The 24,657-nt window shown below is 48.9% G+C and overlaps 1 protein-coding gene across 1 annotated transcript in view; it reads right to left on the bottom strand.

Moving 5' to 3' along the window:
- Positions 1–1,903: 1,903 nt before the first annotated feature.
- Positions 1,904–24,657, bottom strand: part of MB21D2 (Mab-21 domain containing 2) — a 62,776-nt gene continuing 40,022 nt past the window's right edge. The window contains exon 2 of the mRNA XM_081190375.1: positions 1,904–3,923. Coding sequence (XP_081046501.1) covers positions 2,659–3,923 — 1,265 coding nt within the window. The 3' untranslated portion in view covers positions 1,904–2,658. The remainder of the gene's footprint in view (positions 3,924–24,657) is intronic.

Below are 24,657 nucleotides of genomic sequence, written 5' to 3'. Positions count from 1 at the left end.
ACTCGGCCCCAGACACACTGACCAGATGTCTGGAAGCTGTGGCTGGATGGTTACGTGGGAGCCGGTTGAAGTTAAATCCTTCGAAGACAGAGGTCCTCTGGCTGGGGCGGGACGATATGGGATCGAGGGGGCAACTCCCATCTCTTGCGGGGGTGCAATTAGTGCCAGCACCGGCCGTTAAGAGTTTGGGTGTAATCTTCGATACCTCCCTCTCTATGGAGGCGCAGATTACAGCTATAACAAAGGCGGCATTTTTTCATCTCCGCCAAGCTAAGCAGTTGGCCCCTTATCTCTCTCGTCCTGACCTAGCCACTGTGATCCATGCGACGGTCACCTCCAGACTGGATTATTGTAACTCGCTCTACGTGGGGCTGCCCTTGAGACTGACCCAGAAACTCCAGCGGGTGCAGAATGCCGCGGCGAGACTCCTTATGGGGTCTTCGCTGCGAGAGCACATTCATCCGGTATTATACCAGCTGCACTGGCTCCCGGTGGAGTACAGGATCAGGTTTAAGGTGCTGGTTTTAACCTTTAAAGCCCTATACGGCCTAGGACCCTCGTACCTACGGGACCGCCTCTCCTGGTATGCCCCTCAGAGAAACCTACGGTCTGCAAATAATAACATCCTCAAGGTCCCAGGCCTCAGAGAGGTTAGGCTGGCCTCAACTAGAGCCAGGGCCTTCTCGGCTGCAGCTCCAAACTGGTGGAATGCTCTGTCAAAAGAGACTAGGGCCCTGCGGGACCTGACATCTTTCCGCAGGGCCTGCAAGACAGAGTTGTTCCGCCAGGCCTTTGGTCAGGGCGCAGCCTGACTCCCTCCTCTGGCAACCTGCACATAATTCTGCTTAATTGGTTGCCATCAATTTGATTTAATTTTTATAATGAAATATTTTTAGATTGTGTGATTATTTGACTGATTATTTGATTGTTGTTAGCCGCCCTGAGCCCGGCTTTGGCTGGGGAGGGCGGGATATAAATAAAATTTATTATTATTATTATTATTATTATTATTATAATAATGGCGGCACGAGAGGTTCCCAATGTACCATCCAGCCCAGCCTCCTGTTCTCAGTGGCCAACCAGGTGCCTTGATGGGAGACCCCCAAGCAGAATTCGAACACAAGATCAATACTCTCCCCTTCTGTGGTTTCCAGAAACTGGGATTCAGAAGCACGGCTGCCTCTAGCTGTGGAAGCAGAGCAGAGATAGCCTGACTCTCTGTCTGCTGCCCTATTCCCAGCCAGGCCTAGGGGTGTGTGTGTGTCTATCTAGCTAAATATTGTTTGCACTGGCTGGCAGCAGCTTCTCCAAGGGTTTCAGGCTTCTCTCCGAGACCCCAGTGAGGGTTGAAGTCCATGCCTGCAGCTACAGCCGTTCCCCTTAATGCAACACAAGGTTCTAGTCCTCATGCTAGTTGACACTGGTTGACACTGGAAGCCGTGGCTCTGCATTGTGGGCACGGACGGCAGCTGTGCCCCAGAGAGCTTCTCCCACCCCTCCCCAGAGATGCTGCTGGGAGCTGAACTCAGTCCCTTTGGCTCTAACACAGAGCCGGGTCTCCTGGGTCAAAGCACGCCCCCCATCTTCCGCCAGCAGGGAGGCCCCCACATGGATTCTCTGGTGAGGCCACAGAGCAGGAGCTGTTGGTACGGCCGCCTCTCGCGGATGCAAGAAACTGAAAGGGGCCTTAGGCGAAGCTAAGCAAGGAGGCGACTTTATCCATGGGCTCCGTTGCAAAGCCCTTCTATCCAGGCCACGGGGTCATCTGCCAGCCGGGAGCGTCTCTCAGTAGATCCAGGAAAGCAGCAGGGACCAAGCACCAGGAAGAGGGGAACCCCCCACCCCAGATTCAAAATCCTTAGAAGAAGCCAGAAGCCGGCAGATGATGTCATTAGTGCAAATGAACATTTATAATGGTACGTTCTTTAATAGCATTTAAATAAGGCTTTGAATAATTACACGCACTAAAAACTAACATTCCAGAACCGTTTTCCTTTCCCCCGCGTGGAAGTGGGCTGAGGCACCTTTCATTATGCCACGAGAAGTCCAAATCTGAGCTATTACATTCAAGAAGAAGTGACTGGGGGGGGGCTGGCTGTGTGTGGGAAGCAACACCCCATTGTTTGGGACGTTTCGTCACTGTTTGCAAAGCCGCCTCGGTCCTTCGGGGTGAGCAAAAGAAGAAATGCAGCAAATGAAAATGGGACCCCACCCCCCCAGCAATGGAAAGGAAGCCACAACACCCCCCCCACCCCCCAAAAAAGATCCCCTTCTGGAACTCCTCGCACTCATGACCTCGGAGTCAAGGGAGGGAGCTCTGGGAAGAAAAACGCAACAGAAGACTGACACGGAAAAGAAGGTTGCAAAAAAAGGAGGAAAAGGGGGAAACCCAGGAAGTGTGGCTTCAGGTATTCCTTAAAAGCGGCACACAGGCCAGAAAGGGGGAAAGTAGCAGCAAACGAAACAGTGAGAAACTGCCCCATCCTGCAGAGCCAGGAAGAAGTCTGTATTTTGTCCTCCGCGAATCCAATCTAAGCTGGATATGTTTTTTTTAAAAAAAGATTCCAAAAAGGGGAGTGGGAGGGAGAGGGTCTTGGGGTGGTGGTGAGCCAAGGCTCAAGTCTGAAACTGGGGTGGGTTGGGGAGAGAAGCCGTCCCTCAGAAGAACTTGTCATCGATCCGGAAGTGCGGCCGTGTGACATCGTCCGGGTTGATGAAGACGGAGATGGACTTGCCTGGGTTCTCGGTGACCAGCTGCTGGAGCTTTTTGGCCAGCCGGTCGTCGGGCTGGCTGGGGTCTCCGCCATCCGACTGCGGGGAGGGGATGCTGGTGGTGCTGCCCCTCCGCTGGAGCTCCAGCGTCAGCCGGTTGGCCGCCTTGACGTGCTCGATGGCAGTCCGGAGGTGCTCAGCCGGGTCCGAGCGCACCGAGGAGAGCTTGCGGGCGTGGAGCAAGGCCGTCTCCTCGGAGAGGTGCTCCAGCATGTTGCACTGGGGAATGAAGTAGTTGGGGCACATCTTGTTCACCAGGCAGTGCTGCAGGTCATCAATGAGGCCCAGGAGGAAGTGGGCAGCGTAGTCCTCCTGCGCCAGGTAGCTGGCGGGCAGCCGGTCGCAGGCCCAGAGCATCATGCTGCGCAGGTGGTAGGGGCTGATGGCCTTGGGGCGCGAGAGCAGCTTGATGATGATGGCTTTGCACGCCTGGTAGGCCTGCATGAGGCTGCCGGAGATGCACTTTTTCAGCTGGACCTCGCTGCGGGCAAAAGACAGCCTCCACTCGTTGTCCTTCCGGCCTTTGTAGGAGCAGGCGGGGACCAGGTAAAACCCACTGATGACCTCCTCCTCGGTGATCTTCCCGTCCCAGAAGTGGTTCTCCATCAGCCAGCTCTGGGCCACGGCCGGCCAACCTTTGAAGGACACGACAGGGACAATGTCGTAGAGCATGCGGCTGCTGCCCACCCCCAGGATGATGGAGATGATGGTCCCGTTCTTCTCCACCTTCTCCACCCTGGGCATCCCCCTCTGGGGCTTCTTCTGGATCTCGGACAGGACCACGCTGATGGAGTCGTGGAACCAGTCGGCCACCTTGGTGGGGGAGAAGAAGTAGTTGGTGGCCCCGTTGATGTGGTCCACGATGGTGCAGCAGTCCTTCCACTTGCTGATGGTGCCCTCGTCAAAGAGCCGCAGGCTCAGCCACGAGTGGCACAGGGCCGAGTGGCGCATGTCCAGGGTGACGGGCTGGTTGCGGTCGTGGAGCTTCAGCGCCGGCACCAGGAGGGTGAAGTCCATGTCGTAGTCGGTGCCGCGGGCGTAGATGTTCAGGTCGTCCAAGTCCAGATCCACCACGCCTTCCCGGACACCCCCAGAGAGGAGCAAGTACTCATTGGCAACCGGGAGCTTTTGGTCAAGTTTCTGCACCATGCCTGCAAAGAGAAAGGAGGAGAAGTTCAGAAAGAGGAGAGCAGGGCATCCTCAGCCTCACTGGTTTGCTATAAGATGGCAGCGGAAAGACCTTATGCCTTTCAAGAGCTCACACTTGTAGGGAGAATTAAAATATGTAATGGGAAAGAAAGTAATAAATGCACCATGGAAAGGGGAGTCAATATTAATCATGTATTTATTTATTTATTTTGAAATGTTATTGTTTCAAGTCTAAATGAAAATGAATTTAAAAGAGAGAGAGTTAACCCTTCTGCTGGAGAGGGTGTCTGCCTAAAGGCACATTCCTCCACATGGGGCGGGAATGTCTGCTGCTCAAAGGTTGCTGGACACAGTTTTTCCCATTGTCATCCACCATGAAGGGGCAACATCTTCACCTAATCCCATCTCGATGGGAAATGTTAGCAATCTAAGCGTTAAGCACAAAGAGTTACAGGAATTGTACAATCTGCGTCTGCTGCAACCTTTATAGGGATATTAGATCTTGTCTGTTCTCTACAGTTGGGGAAGTCGGGTGGTTTTTATGTCTCTGTTTTTTTCATGGCAAATTCCAATCCTACAATCCAGCCAAGATCCTTGCTGTGGTCATCAAAACTAGGTCACCATTATTAAAGGGAATATGAGCTTCAAGTTCCAATCGCTTGTATTTTTAAACTATTTACAGATTCACAGAATTGTAGTCCATCCCCTGCAATGTAGGAATTGCAGCTTTAGTATGTCTTAAATTATCACGGTCAACTGGATAATTTTACTGTTTTCTCCCCTTTTGTAAACCGTTTTTATACAGTGGTGTGTAAATGTTATATAACAAATAAATAATTGGCAGCATTGGGGAACTTCTGATCTGTTGGTCAAGTTAGGCCGTAAAGATGGCGCTGGTCTGGATGCTTGCGTGGTTCACTTCGGCGTTAGTTCAGGTGGTACGCATCAGATCTATTAGATCAATCTGTCTCTCTATCCTGGAGGCACTCTGGCCCCATTTACCCCCCAGAAAAGTCCCAATGAGAAGACCGGAACACACCCTCTCCTCACAGCGGCCAACTGGATGCCCATTATGGGAAACTCACAGGCAGGCTTCAAACACAAGAGCAACATCCTTGCCTTGTGCGGTTTCTACCAAGTGACATTCGGAAGAATTTGCTGCCTCTGACAGGGGAGTGAGAACCCAGCCCTGAGAGTTAGGAACCTTTCTCTCCTCCATGAATTTTTCGCATCTTCTTTTAAAGCCATCCAAGCTGGTGGACATCACTGCCTGTTTCTTCACACAGTGCCTCTGGAACTCCCTCCCACAGGAGGCAGTGATAGCTACCAACCTAGATGGCTTTAAAAGAGGATTAGAGAAATTCATGGAGGAGGAGGAGGCTGCCAAGGGCTCCCAGCCAGGATGATGATGATGATGGTGGTGATAATTTTATTTATACCCCACCCTTCGCGGTTCAAAAACTGGGCTCAGGGCAGCTAACAACAAATTTAAAACAATTAATTATAAAAGCAGCATAAAATACAGTATAAAAACATGAATAACAATAAAAATCAAAAATCAATTAGATAATTCCCAGGGCTAGCTGACTGAATTGGTCCTACTTGGGCCAGCAAGGAGGCCAGGGGAGAATTAGCTGTGGGGTCTCAGGGCAGGTGCTCTTCATAAAAATGGGAGAGGGAGGGAAGGAAGGGGAATAAAAGATCAGGCTGCATTCAAATTAAAGGCCAGGCGGAATAGTTCTGTTTTACAGGCCCGACGGAAGGAGGTCAAATCCTGCAGGGCCCTGGTCTCATGGGACAGAGCATTCCACCAGGTCAGAGCCACCACTGAGAAGGCCCTGGCCCTGGTGGAGGATAGTCTGACTTCCTTAGGGCCTGGGACCTCTAAACTATGATTATTCATGGACCTTAAGGTCCTGAATAAGGGCTCTGCTCTGCCTCCACTGTCAGAGGCAGCGATGCTTCTGAATTTCAGGAGCTGGCCTTCTCAGGAGGAGAGAGGGTTGCTCTTGTGTCCGAATCCTGTTTGCGGGTTTCCCTTTGGAACATTTGGCTGGCCCCTGTGAGAAGAGGATGGTGGACTCGATGGGCAACTGGCCTGATCCAGCAGAGGACCCAAAGGCCCCTTGTTAGGATAACTCAGCTGTGCGTGCTTCCTAAGGCGCTGCCACCGCCACCCTCCTCCCTCCCCGGCTGGGAGTCTGAACAGCATTCATGCGCTCAGAGAATCAAAAGTGGAGAGACTGAAAAGCTTGTCAAGAAATCCACCCGCAGAGCTGGCGCTTTGATCATCTGGGACGCTTCCCCTCCCTGCTTTTTTTCAATTTGCAGGGAATTAAATCTTCAAAACCAGGGCGGTTTCAGGCTCGGAGCTCCGCGATCGATCGCAGGCACCCGACTCCAGAGGCCAAGGCCACATGTCAGTTGTATTTAAAACCTGCTCTCTCTCCAACCCATTGACCTAAACTATTTTCTGCAGGAGATTGCCTTACAGGGCGCCACGACCTTGCCCCCTCCCTTTTGTCCTCTCGGACAACTTCTGCTGGCTTTTTAACCAGAGCAACAGAGCACCAGATTGGCGGGCAGAAAAGGCCCGGGTTCAAACGCCACCAGCGGCAGTATCTGCAGGAAGGAGGTGGGAGAAGAAATCTCTCCCTTCTGACCCTGCAGTTCTATGATTCTAGGTGAGCTGTTTTTTGCCTCCTCCAGAGGAACTCAGAAATGACTACTGAAATCTGGTGCTCAGGAGAGTCAGCCTTGCACCTACATGAGAGCAGGGCACATTCAGCGCACTTTTGCCTTTTGAGACTATGTGTACGCGAAGAGCCCTGCACAAAGGTGTGGGTTGTCGGGCGACAGATCAAGTTTCTAGTCCCTCTTGATAGGTGAGGTATAATCGAAGCCTCCCCAGGCCACTTAGATGGAGGGCTGGGTCTATCCCAGTGCGTTCCCTCTCCTCTGCCTAACCCAGGCATGTCCAAAGTCCGTTTTGGGGGCCTAATGCGGCCCACTGATCGGTTTAATCCGGCCCCTATGGCAGTTTATCTCCTGGGGTAAAAGGTAAAGGGACCCCTGACCATTAGGTCCAGTCGTGGCCGACTCTGGGGTTGCGGTGCTCATCTCGCTTTACTGGCCAAGGGAGCCGGCGTACAGCTTCCGGGTCATGTGTCCAGCATGACTAAGCTGCTTCTGGCGAACCAGAGCAGCGCACGGAAACGCCGTTTACCTTCCCGCCAGAAGGTACCTATTTATCTACTTGCACTTTGTGCTTTCAAACTGCTAGGTTGGCAGGTAACGGCGCTGGGACCAAACAACGGGAGCTCACCCCATTGCAGGGATTTGAACCACCGACCTTCTGATCGGCAAGCCCTAGGCTCTGTGGTTTAGACCACAGTGCCACCCGTGTCCTAAATACCCTTTAAAGGTAAAGGGACCCCTGACCATTAGGTCCAGTTGTGGACGACTCTGGGGTTGCGGCGCACATCTCGCTTTATTGGCCGAGGGAGCCGGTGTACAGCTTCCGGGTCATGTGACCAGCCTGACTAAGCCGCTTCTGGCGAACCAGAGCAACGCACGGAAACAGGGATTCGAACTGCCGACCTTACGATCCGCAAGCCCTAGGCTCTGTGGTCTAACCCACAGCGCCACTCGCATCTCTATTTCCTGTGGTAAAATCCCTCAAAAAGCTCAACAATTAAATTCTTTTAAAAGCTGAACAACTTTGGGTAAAATCGTTCACTTGTTCACTTCATCACATCTGGCCCTCTTTGAAAAAGGTTTGGGCACCCCTGGCCTAACCCATCTCGAAGTGGAAAGAAAGATTAGTGTATGCTCCTCAAAAGGACTCTCCTCTCTCTCTCCCCCCCCCATCCTGAAAGCGTATCAATGCACAAACCATCCCAATACAAAAGGCTCAAGGACACTGACCGCAATTCACAGCCAGCTGCATTCTGGAAGTGTTAAGCCGCGAGCCAGACAACTGCAGTTTTAAATTAAATTGGAAATATTAATTGATGTTGCTGTAATTTTGCTTGTGCGTCTTGTAACAGAATCATTTGGTCATTTCTTGGCCCTGTCTACATGGCTTCACAATTTATTAATTTCTTAAAATGTATACATTGCTAGACTGTAACAAAGACAAACCTCAAAGCCGTTTGCAAAACCATAAAATCAAGAAAAAATGGCAACAGAACTTTCTGTATGTTGCTTTCCTCTGTTTATTTTTATGACTTTATTCCCTGCTCTGGCACTGAAAACACTCAATGAAGAAGAGACTATAAATAGTGCAAATAAATTAATACAGGGGGTGGGGGGGGGAGAGGCTGTTGGTTTCTCTGGAATGTCAGCCTTCCAGGTTAAAAAAACCTAAACCAGAAGTCTGCTGCGGAAAAGCAGAACTTGGAAGGGGAGGGGAAAGGCATTCCGAAATTTCTCACACAAGAGCAGTGTAGGAGAAAAGGGGAAAGCAGGCAGAAAGATCTCCTTTCGAGGTTCTTACATTGCTGCCTTGTTTTTTTTTGTTTTTTAAAGTGCTGTTAAATAAACATGCCTCTGGAAAAAAAAGAGCCCTATGGGATGGTTTGAAGTTATTTTTGGGAAACTATTTTTAAAATCACATGCCCAACGAATGTGACGCTCTGCTCCCTGCCAGAGATTTTCAAGATGCAACAAAGGGAGCGCTAACACGTGGGTCAGAGGGGGGGAAATCCTGCCAGCATCCTTCTCCCAGCCCTCAAACCCCGTCCCAAACACACACACAGAGCCCTCCTGTTCCCACCAAATTCTTCCATTCAGGGGGAGTCAGCAATCTTGCAATGATTTTTTCCCTAAAATAGCAAATGCTGTTCAAGGTCTACCTTTTTGTTTAAAAAAAAAAAACCCTTTATTAAGCCTCATTAAGCGGAATGCTCAATGCAAAGCCAAGCCCAGACAGCTTGTTATTTTAGGACAAAAGACCGACAGCAACTTTTGCATCTGAAGGAAAAGAGGAAGAGTTAGGACCAGACCTTCCCCTTGGCACTGGAGGTCAGAAAGCTGCGCTATACTTTGCAACCACGCCAGGGACCAGTTTAAAGCAAGCAGAATATTTCTCTTGCAGCCTGGTGCCTTATGAGGAACGTTTGAAGGAGCTGGGTATGTTTACCCTGGAAAAGAGGAGACTAAGAGGATAGGAGAGCAATCTTCAAATATCTAATGGGCTGTCACAAGGAAGAGACTTGTTTTCTCCTGCTCTGGAGGGTAGGACTCAAACCAAGGGCTTCAATCTATAATGAGCTAAAAAAGGTATTTGAGTATACCTTCCCTAAGAAACCAGAGGCCTTCCTTTTGGGCATTGACGGCCAAAGGGTGCTAAAGAAGGACTAAACTTTCTTTATGTATGCGACAACAGCAGCAAGAATACTCATCGCAAAACATTGGAAGACTCAAGATTTGCCCACTCTGGAAGAATGGCAGACGCAACTGATAGACTATATGGAATTGGCAGAAATGACTGACAGAATCCGAGACCTGGGAGAAGAGACAGTGGAAGAGGATTGGAAAAAGTTTAAGGACTATTTGCAAAAATATTGTAAACTGTATGAATGTTAAGATGATGCAGGATAGAAAACAATATGGCATCAATAACTTAGTTGAAAGAAGTATGAAAATAAGTGATACATAAGAACAATGATGAAATCTTGATTAATATTATGTCAAATTTAATTACCTAAGTATCTGATAATAATATTTAAAATTGGAGACATAATATTTGAAAACTACAAAATAAGAGTCGAAAGAAGGTGAAGAATTGCTGTCTATAACTTTATAACTGGGAACGCAGGAAAGGGAGATGGGAGGAAGTCCAAAAGGCTTTGGAAATATGGTTCTTTGACACTTGATTATGTTGTATTTTATTTATTCTGTGCTAATGTTTTTGCTTTTTGCTTTTTTGTTTGTTCTATGTTGGTGATGGTGTTTTATGTGTCTGGTGATTCATTGTTTAAAACCTTTAATAAATATCTTTTTCAAACCAAGGGCTTCAAGTTGCAAAGAAAGAAGATTCTGATGCAACATCAGGAAGAACTTCCTGGCGGTTAGAGCTGTTCCACAGTTAAACCGGGAGGTGGTGGACTCTCCTTCCTTTAAGCAGAGGTTGGACGACCATCTGCCAGGGAGTCTTTAGCTGAGATTCCTGCACTGCAGGAGGTTGGACTAGATGGCCCCAAGAGGTCCCTCTCCAACTCTAAAATTCTACACTAGGCTCTTTAGACATGCAGCAGAACCAAGCCAGGAGGGTTTGTTTTGGGTGGAGGACACTATTTCAGGCCATAGATTGAAGTTTGGCATATTTGAACGCCCCCTCATTGCAAGAGGGGGTGGGGTGGGGAAACATCCCCGTGGGATGTGAAACACAAGAGCAGTCAAGTACAACATTCCTAGAGTGAACATGTTTACACATGGGGAGGAATGTTTGTCCAGCCAGCAGGTCAACTTCCTGTTTCCTTCTGGGCTGGGACAGACTTCCTCTGCATGTGACGAGAGGTGGGCGTGGCTTCACCTGTGCAGGTAAGGACAAAAGCACAGGGCAGGGCACCCATCTCTCTCTCCCTTTGACCACATGCATCGAAGAAGCAACATCTGATTAGCCAAAGATGCCCTCTTGGCTTCCAGAGGGACTGTCTCCTTATGAGATAGTTTCCAGGTGTATGTTATTTTTCTAAGCTAAGTCTGCCTTCTGGGATCCTATTGTGAACAGAATGATGTGTGAGTAAACCTTTTTATACTTTTATAGAAGATTGTGTCATGTCTTATGTTTTATGAGGAAATAAGGGGGAAATACCAGAACAGTTATTATAGAGGCTATTATAGAATATTATAAAAAATAAAAAAATTCCTTCCAGTAGCACCTTAAAGACCAACTAAGTTAGTTCTTTACCAAGAACTAACTTAGTTGGTCTTTAAGGTGCTACTGGAAGGAATTTTTTTATTTTGACTATGGCAGACCAACACGGCTACCTATCTACTAATAGAATATTATAGTTATTATAGAATGTTACTCTGCTAAATTGTGAATTTGTTAACACAAAGGCTATGATTAAACAATATATCCTCTCCTGCACCCCTGAACATTCCCACAAAACTGAACACCATCAAGCCTGTTTTTCTTCCTGACATAAAGCTCTCCTCTCTTCAGGGAATTTCTCATATGCACACCCAGCCCACCATGTATGCATGGGCACCTAAATTTAAGTGTCGCGCACAAATGGTGGAGAGAGCTGTCAAGGAGTGACAAAAGCAAGTCAGAATGTAGTTGGTATGAAGCGACGTGATGTAACTATAAAGACATCAATGGAGAATCGGGCAAAATACCCAAAACAGGAACCAAAGAAGGATTTTGTCCCAAAATAGTTCACATTCACCGCTTTATTTTATTTTTTTATTCTTGAAGTAATGTAAATGTAACTTTACATGTCATTATTAGTATTAAGTTATGTCATAATAAAAGTTGGTATTCAACATTCCCCTATCCAGTTGCTTAAATGTAGAATTGCCGTAGGATCGTATGAGTCACATTTTGATTTCAATATCAATACTATCATCATTAAAAGGTTTTTTTTTAAGTACTGGTTTTTGTTGTATCAATTTGTATTCTGCATCTTTTATTGTTATTTTTTTTAAAACAAATGCAATTCCTGCAAAATAAAGCTGAATCGGTCATAAAGTGATGAAAATAGCTGTTTACTTGGCCGTTTTCCTATGTCGCGAAGGCTGAAATTTCAGTTCAGTGGAGGAGCGTCAAGATATTAACTAATATGCATGAAAGTTTAGATACAGCTATACAATCCCTACTGGAGTAAGATAAGACCTTTGCAGCATGCATTTTCAAACAAAAAATAATAATTTATGAACCGCCCTAATGGGCAGCACTCAGGTCTCCCTCTCCCCAACCCTCCATTACGCCACAGGGGCAACCCTACCCCCCCCCCCCGAATCCTGAATTTGCAGCTTGACCACAGATCTGGTCCTCAGACATTCCTGTTGAGAAAGAGCTTTTTTCCGGCCAGGGGAGTCCACTTCACGTGTTCTCTGCATGTGGGCTGTGGCTCCTCTCTAGGAGTGAGCGTGGATTACCCTCTTGCGATTCAGTCCCAGGACATCCCATAATCCCTTAAAAATCCTTCCCAGCTTGGCTTGTGTTCCTCTCTGACCTCATCCAGGCCTTGCCTTGACAGCTTGAGCCATTTTTCATGCCCCCCCCCCAGCTGCCAACCCAGGCACACATGTACTTTATTCTTTTCTTTTTAAAATAATTTTTATAGGTTTTTCCATTTAATAATATACATTCACATCATTCTGATCCACTTTGTCCCTCTGGCTCCTTAGAGCCAATCTCCTCCCTCCCCTCCTGCCTCATGGCTTTCATACTCAACCTTTGTATCATTGGATTTTATACATTTTCCAATTCTAATTCATTCATTACTTAGGACGTTAAAATTTACATGAATACAAAAAGGTAAAAAAAACCTCCTCATTGCGAGTCTTCAGACAACCCTGAAACTGATGTTAACTGTTTACAGTGATTTTTCAAATATCGAATGAATTTGCTCCAGTCCTTTTGGAATACTTGATCATGTTGCGTACTTTCTTTTCTTTTATGTTGAGCACATCCTTTAAGGTGGAAGACCTTATACTTCATGGGTAGGCAAACTAAGGCCTGGGGGCCAGATCCGGCCCAATCACCTTCTAAATCCGGCCCACGAACAGTCCAGGAATCAGAGTGTTTTTACATGAGTAGAATGTGTGCTTTGATTTAAAAGGCATCTCTGGGTTATTTGTGGGGCCTGCTTGGTGTTTTTACACAAGTGGTACCTCTGGATGCGAACAGGATCCATTCCGGAGCCCCATTCGCATCCTGAAGTGAACGCAACCCGTGTCTGCGGGGGTCGCAATTCACCGCTTCCGCGCATGCGTGCGACGTCATTTTGAGCATCTGTGCATGCGCGAGTGGCGAAATCCAGAAGTAACGTGCTCCGTTACTTCCGGGTCGCCGCAGAGCGATACCCAAAAATGCTTAACCTGAAGCTACTTCAGCCCAAGGTATGACTGTAGAATGTGTCCTTTTATTTAAAATGCATCTCTGGGTTATTTGTGGCAGTGGCGGAGAGCAGGCAGGGCTGGCACTCGTCCTGGGGGTGTGGCATGCTGCGTGGCCCCCTGTGCAGGCTGGGGGGCAGCCGCGATGGTACCCCACTGGGATCGCGCTGCCAGGGGCTCCCCCCACACTCCTCTTCCTCCGCCAGTGATTTGTGAGCCATAGGAATTTCTTCTCCCCCTTCAAAATATAGTCCGGCCCCCCACAAGGTCTGAGGGACAGTGGACCGGCCCCCTGCTGGAAAAGTCTGCTGACACCCACCCCGCAAAAACTCTTCCCAATGAAGGCAGTTGCCCGTTTCCCCCTCTTGCCAGTATCGGCTACCTGACATTTAGAAGAGACATCTTAATGCAGCCCTGTTCAGTTTTTAATGTGTGACATTTTAACGTATTTTTAATCTTTGTTGGAAGCCAGCCAGAGTGGCTGGGGAAACCCAGCCAGATGGGTGGGGTACAAATAAATAATACAGTGGTGCCTCGCAAGACGAAAAGAATCCGTTCTGTGATTCTCTTCGTCTAGCGGTTTTTTCGTCTTGCAAAGCAAGCCCATTGACGGATTAGCGGATTAGCGCTATTAGCGGCTTTTAGCGGCTTTTAGCGGCTTATCTGCTGATCGGATCAGCTGATAAGCGGCTTAGCGGCTTAGAAAAGGGGGGGGAGAGGAAAAAATACCAGCAGGAACTCGCAAGACATTGTCGTCTTGCGAAGCAAGCCCATAGGAGATTCGTTTTGCGAAGCACCTCCAAAACGGAAAACTCTTTCGTCTAGCGAGTTTTCCGTCTTGCGAGGCATTCGTCTTGCGGGGCACCACTGTAGTAATAATAATAATAATAATTACATGGCAGATGCTTCTTTCTACTTTCTACTTCTGCCCCCAAGCCAAACTGGCTCATTTCCAGGTGAGGCATTCATGGGAAAGCCAAGCATTATGGGAGCATCGCAGTCGAACACCTTGGAAGCATAGAAGGAAAACCACTTCCTTATGGAGTGTGCGGCACAGAAGCAGAAATCTCTCGTTGGGGTTTAATTCGCAAACCCCTCAGCGCCATCTTGTGGCTTCCTCTCTGAACAACACTCCAAGGGGGTTGGTTGGGAGGGAGGAGAAGAGAGATTTTAAACTTTCCTAAGATTTTTGTGTCTCTTTCTAGGTGATCAGAATCAGATGGCCGGGCTGCATAAGTGATATGCTAGATAGAAATTTAAACATAAACATGGGGGACGCAGGTGGCGCTGTGGGTTAAACCACAGAGCCTAGGACTTGCCGATCAGAAGGTTGGCAGTTCGAATCCCTGCGACGGGGTGAGCTCCCGTTGCTCGGTCCCTGCTCCTGCCAACCTAGCAGATTGAAAGCACATCAAGTGCAAGTAGATAAATAGGTACCACTCCAGCGAGAAGGTAAACGGCATTTCCATGCGCTGCTCTGATTCGCCAGAAGCGGCTTAGTCATGCTGGCCACATGACCTGGAAAAACTGTCTGCGGACAAACGCCGGCTCCCTCGGCCAGTAAAGCGAGATGAGCGCCACAACCCCAGAGTCGTCCGCGACTGGACCTAACGGTCAGGGGTCCTTTACCTTTATGCACACCTAGAAAATCTCCAGGCCCTTAATTCTTCTTGCCGGGGGTCGGCTTTCTTTGCTTTTCTCACCGTCTACTCAGGTTTCTGGTCCCTAAAGCAAGAGGGATTTAGGGGCTCAGTGATCCTGGAAGCTCAGGAAGGCTTCCAACTGGCTGCAATTGTTTTGCCTTCTGACTGATTTAAGATATTTCACTGTGCTCTACAGTAGATATTGTTTTAATACGCTGTTTAATACCACTTTGGGGAAGAAAAGGCGTGGACAGATAAATAAATAAATAAATAAATAAATAAATAAATAAATAAATAAGAGGCAGTGTGGAATAGTAGTTACGAGTGTCAGGAAAGGACCTGGGAGAAACCAGGGTTCGAATACGCACCCAGCCATGGAGCTCACTGGATGTCCTTGGAAGCTAATCTTGGAAGATGACACCCAGCTCTACCTCTCTTTTAAATCAGAACCAGTGAAGGCAGTGAAGGTCCTGTGTGAGTGTCTGGAGGCGGTTGGAGGATGGATGGCAGCTAACAGATTGAGGTTGAATCCTGACAAGACAGAAGTACTGTTTTGGGGGGACAGGGGCGGGTGGGTGTGGGGGATTCCCTGGTCCTGAATGGGGTAACTGTGCCTCTGAAGGACCAGGTGCGCAGCCTGGGAGTCATTTTGGACTCACAGCTGTCCATGGAGGCGCAGGTCAATTCTGTGTCCAGGGCAGCTGTCTACCAGCTCCATCTGATACGCAGGCTGAGACCCTCCCTGCCCATAGACTGTGTTGCCAGAGTGATGCATGCTCTGGTTATCTCCCACTTGGACTACTGCAATGCGCTCTACGTGGGGCTACCTTTGAAGGTGACCCGGAAACTGCAATTAATCCAGAATGCGGCAGCTAGACTGGTGACTGGGAGCGGCCGCCGGGACGACATAACACCGGTCCTGTGAGATCTGCATTGGCTCCCAGTACGTTTCTGAGCACAATTCAAAGTGTTGGTGCTGACCTTGAAAGCCCTAAATGGCCTCAGCCCAGTAGACCCGAAGGAGCGTCTCCACCCCCATTGTTCAGCCTGGACACTGAGATCCAGCACCGAGGGCCTTCTGGCGGTTCCCTCATTGCGAGAAGTGAGGCTACAGGGAACCAGGCAGAGGGCCTTCTCGGTAGTGGCGCCCGCCCTGTGGAACGCCCTCCAACCAGATTTCAAGGAAATAAACAACTACCAGACTTTTAGAAGACATCTGAAGGCAGCCCTGTTCAGGGAAGTTTTTAATATTTAATGCTGTACTGTTTTTAACACTGATTGGAAGCCGCAGCCAGATGGGTGGGGTATAAATAATAAATTATTATTATTATTATTATTATTATTATTATTATTAATCGCTGCCTCTCAGCCAAACCTTCCTCACAGGGTTGTTGTGAGGATAAAGTGAGGAGGGGAACAGCCATGTTACCACCTTGAGCTCCTCAGAGGAAAGGATGGGGGGGGGGGATATTAATGCAACAACAACAACAACACTAATAATAATTAAAAAAAAAAACCAGTAGCAGGCATGTCCCAGCCAGAGAGAAAATCCCAGTGGCCCTTAATGGAGCAGAGGCCAAACACGTGGCCTCAGGGCCTGGAAACTGCCGGGTCTCATCCTGAATGTCCATCCCTTGCAGGCCTCCATCTCTTTTCAGGAGCCTCCCAGCAGCCAACACAAGCCCAACGCCACCCCCTCCACAAAACTCGCCCTATTAAAATTGCCAAAGAACAGCAGCCTGCTTTTTATCTGTGGAAAACTTCTGCACAGACAGTTTTACTTGGCGCTTTATTACTTTCCGCTGCTGAGGCAGCTTTTCTCCTTTCTTCCATTCTGAGGGGGCCTGGAATTTAATCTGTGATATTTTAAGGGTTTTGCTTTCCCCACTCTGTAATAATATTTATTGTTGGCTGCCTTGGGAGTTTGTTCCAAACTTTATAATCGTACGGTTTACATTTCTGAAACGCACGGTCATCGATAATAACATTATTTTTTGGGGGGGTGATGCCCTGAGTCCCTTCCGATTGCTACCCGATTTTGGGTAGGGTGGGGGTGTAGAAGGTAGGAGAGCAAATTTGCCAAGCCAGCCCCTTTGTCTAGGACAGGGGTCAGCAAACTTTTTCAGCAGGGGGCCGGTCTACTGTCCCTCAGACCTTGAGGGGTGCCGGACTATATTTTTTTTTTGGGGGGGATGAATGAATTCCTATGCCCCAAAAATAACCCAGAGATGCATTTGAAATAAAAGGACACTTTCTACTCATGTAAAAACATGCTGATTCCTGGACCGTCTGTGGCCGGATTTAGAAGGCAATTGGGCCACATCTGGCCCCCGGGCCTTAGGTTGCCTACCCATGGACTAGGACAGGGGTCTGCAACCTTTAAGACAAAAAGAGCCACTTGGACCCGTTTCCGAAGAAAAAAAACTGGGAGCCGCAAAACTCATCATGATAAAAATAACTTTTTTGTCACTTTTTTATTATTTCCTTGTTTGACCCCTCAGAATTACTCCTCCTCATAGAAATAAACGTTAAATTAACAAGTTACCTTTTTGTGTGTGTGTGTTCTTCACTCCCCTTCAAAACAGTGACCAGCGTACATGCCCCCTTTCAATGCAGTGACCAGCGTACATGCCCCTTACAATGTAGCGGGCAGGCGGGTGGGCGGGAAGGTGACGTTGGGACGGTGCATGAATAACGCACGCACCACCCCCATGTGACGTCACAGCCAGTACAGCGCCCACCACAGTGGGGAGTGTCGGGGCGCACAATGCGCCTCCTCCCCTCGCTAGTATTCGCCCCGGAGCCGCGGCAAAGGTGTAAAAGAGCCACATGTGGCTCCGGAGCCGCGGGTTGCAGACCCCTGGCCTAGGCGATGGCTTTGGCTGACTAGCTAAGTGCCAAGATTCGCATAACCAAAGAGGTTGCTCTGTGGCACAGAAAAAATTGGGGAGGGTGGGGAAAGAGACATTCTTTCTCTCTCTCTTTCTCTCCCCGCCCCCCCCACAGCCTCAAGGTAGGAGGAAAATAGTTGGGTATGAACTGAGCTGGAAGCAGCTCAGGCGTTGGAGACACAAAGACTTCCTTTCTCTGTGCTGGATACCAAGCCGAGACTATCACAGAATTGCAGAGTTGGAAGGGACGCCCAGAGTCATCTAGTCCAACCCCCTGCAATGCAGGGATCTCAAGATGCGGAGGCAGTGAGAGATTTTACTTTATGGAAGTGAGAGCTGGACCATAAAGAAGGCTGATCGCCGAAGAATGGATGCTTTTGAATTCTGGTGCTGGAGGAGACTCTTGAGAGTCCCATGGACTGCAAGAAGATCAAACCTCTCCATTCTGAAGGAAATCAGCCCTGAGTGCTCACTGGAAGGACAGATCCTGAAGCTGAGGCTCCAAGACTTTGGCCACCTCAGGAGAAGACAAGACTCCCTGGAAAAGACCCTGATGTTGGGAAGGATTGAGGGCACAAGGAGAAGGGGACGACAGAGGATGAGATGCTGGGACAGTGTTCTTGAAGCTACTGAGTTTGACCAAACTGCGGGAGGCAGTGGAAGACAGGAGGGTCTGGCATGCTCTGGTCCAGGGGGTCACGAAGAGTCGGACATGACTAAACGACTTAACAACAACAATCTTGGCGGGCAGGGGTGTAGAAGGTAGGAGTGCCAATTTGCCAAGCCAGCCCCTTTGTCTAGGCAATGGCTTTGGCCGACTAGCTAAGTGCCAAGTTTCGCATAACCAAAGAGGTTGCTCTGCACCACAGAACAAATTGGGGGGGGGGGGCAGACTTTGTTTCTCTCTCTCTTTCTCCCCTCCCCCCGCCAGCCTCTAGGTAGGAGAAGAATAGCCAGAGAGTTGGGTATGAGCTGAGCTGGAAGCAGGCTGGGCGTTGGAGACACAGAGACTTCCTTTCTCTGTGCTGGATCCCAAGCCGAGACTATCACAGAATTGCAGAGTTGGAAGGGACGCCCAGAGTCATCTAGTCCAACCCCCTGCAATGCAGGAATCTCAAGATGCGGTCCCCCATCCAATTTGAAACCATACCGGACCCTGCTTAGCTTTGCAAATGCGCTAGCAGTTTTATTGCTGGACCATTAGGAGCTGACGAATGGTGAAGCAAGGTCTTTTGGGGGTGCTGACGCTGTGACCTCAGGTTGCGCATACATGCAAATAGGGCCATATACCCTAAAAACACCATGGTCTCTGCTAACCAAGGAAACTGAACCCCACCGGGCGACAGCCTACCTGCTCAAACGCTGAACCTGAGAAAGGCCTCGTTCTCAGAGATGCTGAAGGCAGCACAATGAGCTTATCTCCGGCTGCCAGAGAGAGCTCACAGGTGCGCAGGGAGCATTTCGCACGGCTCTTCAAATTCCTCATTAACAAGCTGATCCTACGGTCCGTGATCCAGGGAGAGGAAAGGGGTGTGCATTCTGCTCCACTCACAGCAGCGCAAGGGGGCTGTGCAAGTTTCAAAACCAGAGACAGGAGGGGAAAGGGCACATGGGGACAGGAGGCAGCAGCGTCAGCAGGGAAGCTCGGCCGTAACCAGGTGCCACCAACCAGCCACGAGTCTCCTGTGCCGATGCAACGTTGCCACACCAAAGGACGGTGTGCCAAGGCCCCAAGATGCCCAGGAGGAGGCTCGGCTGGCTGGCCCTGATGCCATGGGGGGCGGCAGCTTCTGCAGGCCCCCCGGGGCCCAGCTCCAAAGGGTGGTTTTTGCACTGCAGGAGCTGTGGGGAGCATCCGGACCCCCCCAGGCGCTGATCTACAATTCACACCAGTCCTGGCAAACATGATGATGAAATGAAGGAAGGAGGCTCAGAGGAAAAGCAGGATAGATATACAAATAATTAAATAACAACAACAATTTATTCATACCCCACCCATCTGGCTGAGTTTCCCCAGCCACACTGGGCGGCTCCCAATCGAATGTAAAAAACAATACAGCATCAAACATTAAAATCTCCCTAAGCAGGGCTGCCTTCAGATTTCTTTTAAAGATTGCTGCTTATTTCCTTGACATCTAATGGGAGAGCATTCCACAGGGTGGGTGCCACCACCGAGAAGGCCCTCTGCCTGGTTCCCTGTAACTTGGCTTCTTGCAATGAGGGAACCGCCAGAAGGCCCTCGGCGCTGGATCTCAGTGTCCGGGCTGAACGGTGGGGGTGGAGACACTCTTCCAGGTATACTGGACCGAGGCCATTTAGGGCTTTAAAGGTCAGCACCAACACTTTGGATTGTGCTCAGAAACGTACTGGGAGCCAGTGCAGTGGTCTTGGTGGCTGCTCCCAGTCACCAGTCTAGCTGCCGCATTCTGGATTAATTGAAGTTTCCGGGTCACCTTCAAAGGTAGCCCCACGTAGAGCGCATTGCAGTAGTCCAAGTGAGAGATGACCAGAGCATGCACCACTCTGGCGAGACAGGGTCCGGGAAGGTGGGGTTTCAGTCCACGTACCAGATAGAGCTGGTAAACAGCTGCCCTGGACACAGAATTAACCTGCGCCTCCAAGGACAGCTTTGAGTCCAAAATAAATGTTGAAAGAACATGGCTATGATTTCTGCACTGCAGGAAGTTGGACTGGGTGACTCTTTGGGTCTCTTCCAACTCTACAATTCTGTGATTCTATAAGAAGATAAGAAGAGGTTGCTGGATCCGGCCAATGGTCCATCTAGGTCAGCATTCCTGTATCCAGAGAGTAGCCAGCACGGCTAGTAGCCTTTCCTAGACTTTTATCCTCCATAAATTTATCCAGCCCTCAGCCACCCACATTGGAGACCATCACTGGCTCCTGCAGGAATGAGTTCCAGCATCTAACTATGTGATGCATGAAGAAGACCTTCCTTTTATCTTTTAAGGTGTGCAGAGAAGGGCAAGTAAGATGCTCAAGGGCCTGGAAAACAATGCCTGATGAGGAACAGTCGAAGGAGTTGGGTATATTTAGCCTGGAAAGGCAGAGACTGAGAAGAGATACGAGAGCCATCTTCAAATATCTAAAGGGCTGTCCCCTTAAATCTCCTCCTGAGTGTACAGTCCCTTCTTTAAACAAAACCATTGATTAAAGGGGAACAGAGAGAAGAAATGCCATGGGGCATCTGCAAAAGCCCCACTGGACACCTTCCTCTGCCCCGGCTGCAACAAAACATGTCTCTCCCGCATTGGTCTCTATGGCCACAGCAGGCGCTGCAAACTTCCAATGGTTTCCCTTCTTTCCTCCATTGTCTCCTGAGACAGATGCCAACCATGCTTGCTGCCACCGCTGTCTCCGGTCTCTCGTCCAGCAAGCCAGCTGTTAAATGCCTGATCTCAATGAGACGCAGCAAAAACCCAAACAAAAGGGCATTCTTACAGATCAGAAACCTAGAGCCTCGCAAACGGCCATCCCTAAACTTCAGAAACCTGCAAGTCACGGCAACCAGGTGCGGTCCGAGGCAGGGATCAGCAGCCGCCCTTCCGTTTTCAGCCAGATGGTGGTGCCAAGAGTCCAATTTACATTCTGCACCGACCAAGGAAAAGGAGGTTCTGCAGGGATTGGACACGAGAGGATTCAGTTCGGTACCCAAACGCAGGAGACCCTAAGAGGCGAGTGGCAGAGCCAGCCAGGCAGAAACATTCATGGGATTAGGGCAGGTCCAGACCGCCAGGCAAATATTCCCTTGACCAGGATCCTGCCTGCAATGGAATCGGCTTCCCACAATCACCTTCCTGCAAGAGCCTTAACTACGGAGCAAACTTCTGCACGGCCTGAGCCAGTGTTACTCCTGACTGAGGTTCCCTGTCTTAGCCAGGACTTGAAAGCAGAGCTGGACGTTTTCCAAAAGCTTGCAATCCCTCTTAGCATTAACTGTGGTTAAGAGCAGAGGTGCTGGTACTCTGGGCCACACTTTTGGGCAACAACAAAAGAGGTGCCGGTACTGCACACCCTTGAGTACCCCCTGGAATAAAAAGGGCACTAGTCCCTTGCAAGAGGAGGGAGAGCAGTCGGGCTCCTGTGATAAATGCAATGTTTACAATGTAATAAATAAAATTATAATATAATTAAATGTACACCCAGAGTGTATGCCCAGAGTGGCTGGGGAGACTCAGCCAGATGGGCGGAGTATAAATAATAATAAAATATTATTATTATTATTAGTAGTAGTAGTAGTAGTAGTATGTAATAAAATAAATAAATAAGCAAGACCCACTCCTGACATCTTAGCCTGAGCTAGAAGGCGCATCAGCCAAAAGTGTGTGAGAGAAAACAGAATTGCAGGGTCTCCATCCCCCTGCAATGTGAACTTTTATTTTATAAGTGAACTTCTAAAACTTGTTGAAATGAAGCTGCTCCTTCTGCTCCTCACTCTGCATTAGAATGGCGGCTAGAAATTAATATTAAAATATCAAACCAATAAGGGATGCGGGTGGCGCTGTGCTACAGAGCCTAGGACTTGCCGATCAGAAGGTCAGCGGTTCGAATCCCTGCGACAGGGTAAGCTCCCATTGCTCGGTCCCTGCTCCTGCCAACCTAGCAGTTCAAAGTGCAAGTAGATAAATAGGAACCGCTCCGGCGGGAAGGTCAATGGCGTTTCCGTGCGCTGCTCTGGTTCGCCAGAAGCGGCTTAGTTGTGCTGGCCACGTGACCCAGAAGCTGTACGTCGGCTCCCCCGGCCAATAAAGCGAGATGAGCGCCACAATCCCAGAGTCGGCTACGACTGGACCTAATGGTCAGGGGTCCCTTTAACTTTACCTTTACCAAACCAATAATCTATGCAGTGGCGTAGCGTGGGTTGTCAGCACCCGGGGCAAGGCAAGTAATTTGCCCCCCCTAACCCATGGATTTTAGCAGGGGGCAGAAAGCTGCGAGTGCGAGCACGCCCCCCCCAATGTTGTGCCCGGTGCGGCCGGCCCCCCCTGCACCCCCCACGCTACGCCACTGAATCTATGTATTAACCTGAAACACTTTCTGAAACTGCAGGAGCACAGAAACATATCTGAGAGCTGAAGTGCTTCCCTCTAAAAACAAAAGGAGTTATTAGTTGCCAATGGTTCTGTCAAGCTGCATCTTTCAACGGGAAAGTGACCTGACTTAACAGTGTGCAAGGCTTGTTTCTGGCCAGTCTCATCTCCTGGCTGCAATAGCTGCCACCAGCACCCACGGGTGAACAAGCCCTGGCTGCTGCTGCTTCTGTGCTGCCCCCAAGTAGTGGGAAGGTCCTGGGACAGTAAGACCCGGGTCTGGCTCCCTTTAGGAGGAAGAGAGCGTTCTGGAGGCTTGTGGGATTTTGCAGTACTACATTGGGTTTATTTGTAAATGTTTTGCTGCAGAAATGCAGGCATGGGGGAAGAAGGCTCCAAGGTCAACTCTCTGCCTCTGCAATGTGTATGCGAACACTTGCACAAGTTACATCAAGGACCCTAAGTCAGGCATGTCCAAAGTCTTGTTTTGGGGGCCTAATATGGCCCGCCAGTCGGTTTAATCCGGCCCTTGTGGCAGTTAATGTGCCAGGTTGAGAGGTGTTCTCTACCAGGACAGACTTTGCTCATGTGCTCAAGACATCGATTCCATAAAACATATTTTGTTGCACTGTGCAAAATATGAGCAAGCCGGAGCTGAACTGATATTACCCTTGTTAGTACCTTTCCCGGGAAAATCAGAGGCTCACTATGTCAGGTTCCTATTGGAAGACCGGACAAATGCTAGAACATTAGCAGTGGCAAAGTTTTTATCGATGGCTGCAAGAACCAATGATCCCTATATTCTGAACAAAATGCTTGTTTAACCTGGAGGTAAGCTGTATGAATTGTGTATTGTTTTGTAACGATTTGTTGGGTCTCTGGACCGTAATAAAGATTGTTGTTGTTAATTTCCTCGGGTAAAATCCCAAAAAAAGCTCAACAACTTCATGCATCTTCACTTCATCAAATCTGGCCCTCTGAAAAAAAGTTTAGGCACCCCTGTCCTAGTTTACTTTCTTGGGCTCCATGATCACTGCAGATGGTGACAGCAGCCACGAAATTAAAAGATGCCTGCTTCTTGGGAGAAAAGCGATGACAAACCTAGACAGCATCTTAAAAAGCAGAGACATCACCTTGCCAACAAAGGTCCGTATAGTAAAAGCTATGGTTTTCCCAGTAGTGATGTATGGAAGTGAGAGCTGGACCATAAAGAAGGCTGATCGCCAAAGAATTGATGCTTTTGAATTCTGGTGCTGGAGGAGACTCTGGAGAGTCCCATGGACTGCAAGAAGATCAAACTTATTCATTCTGAAGGAAATCAGCCCTGAGTGCTCACTGGAAGGACAGATCCTGAAGCTGAGGCTCCAAGACTTTGGCCACCTCCTGAGAAGAGAAGACTCCCTGGAAAAGACCCTGATGTTGGGAAAGATGGAGGGCACAAGGAGAAGGGGATGACAGAGGACGAGATGGTGGGACAGTGTTCTGGAAGCTACAAATATGAGTTTGACCAAACTGTGGGAGGCAGTGGAAGACACAAGTGCCTGGCGTGCTCTGGTCCAGGGGGTCACAAAGAGGCAGACACAACTAAATGACTAAACAACAACAACAACAAGCCCTAAGTGGAATGGGGCAGGGAGTACATCTCCTTCTAAAGCTCTGCTCCTCTATTCAATGTACTCAGAACAGATCTCCAGCATATTGTCTCCAGCAATTTGCTCCCATTGAAGCAATATCAGCCAGTCATTCTGTGCCATAATGTCCATAACAAAGCAAGGCTGCCCAGTCACCTTAACCGTACTTTTTTTTAAAAATCTGTGTGTAAGAACAAGGAAAGCCTGATGAACCAGGCCTCTTCTCACAGTGGCGATCCAGATGTTCATGATGCTCAAGAGCACTTTCCTCTCCTCCAGCAGAACTACTCGGAACAGTACTCTGCATAACTTTAGCAAGAGTTTCAGAACCACATAGAAACCCTGTTAAAATAAAAGGGGGGAGTCTGCAGTACTTGGGGTGGCCACTAGAGGGCAAGCCTCCCCTGGGATTAGACAACATTGCCATAAAAATATATACCATATTTTT

Source organism: Podarcis bocagei (assembly GCF_964188305.1).
Source record: "Podarcis bocagei genome assembly, chromosome: 4".
NCBI classification, from domain to species: Eukaryota; Metazoa; Chordata; class Lepidosauria; order Squamata; family Lacertidae; genus Podarcis; species Podarcis bocagei.
The sequence above is the reverse complement of the archived record's forward strand: the minus strand, read 5'-3'. Positions and strand labels throughout refer to the sequence as shown.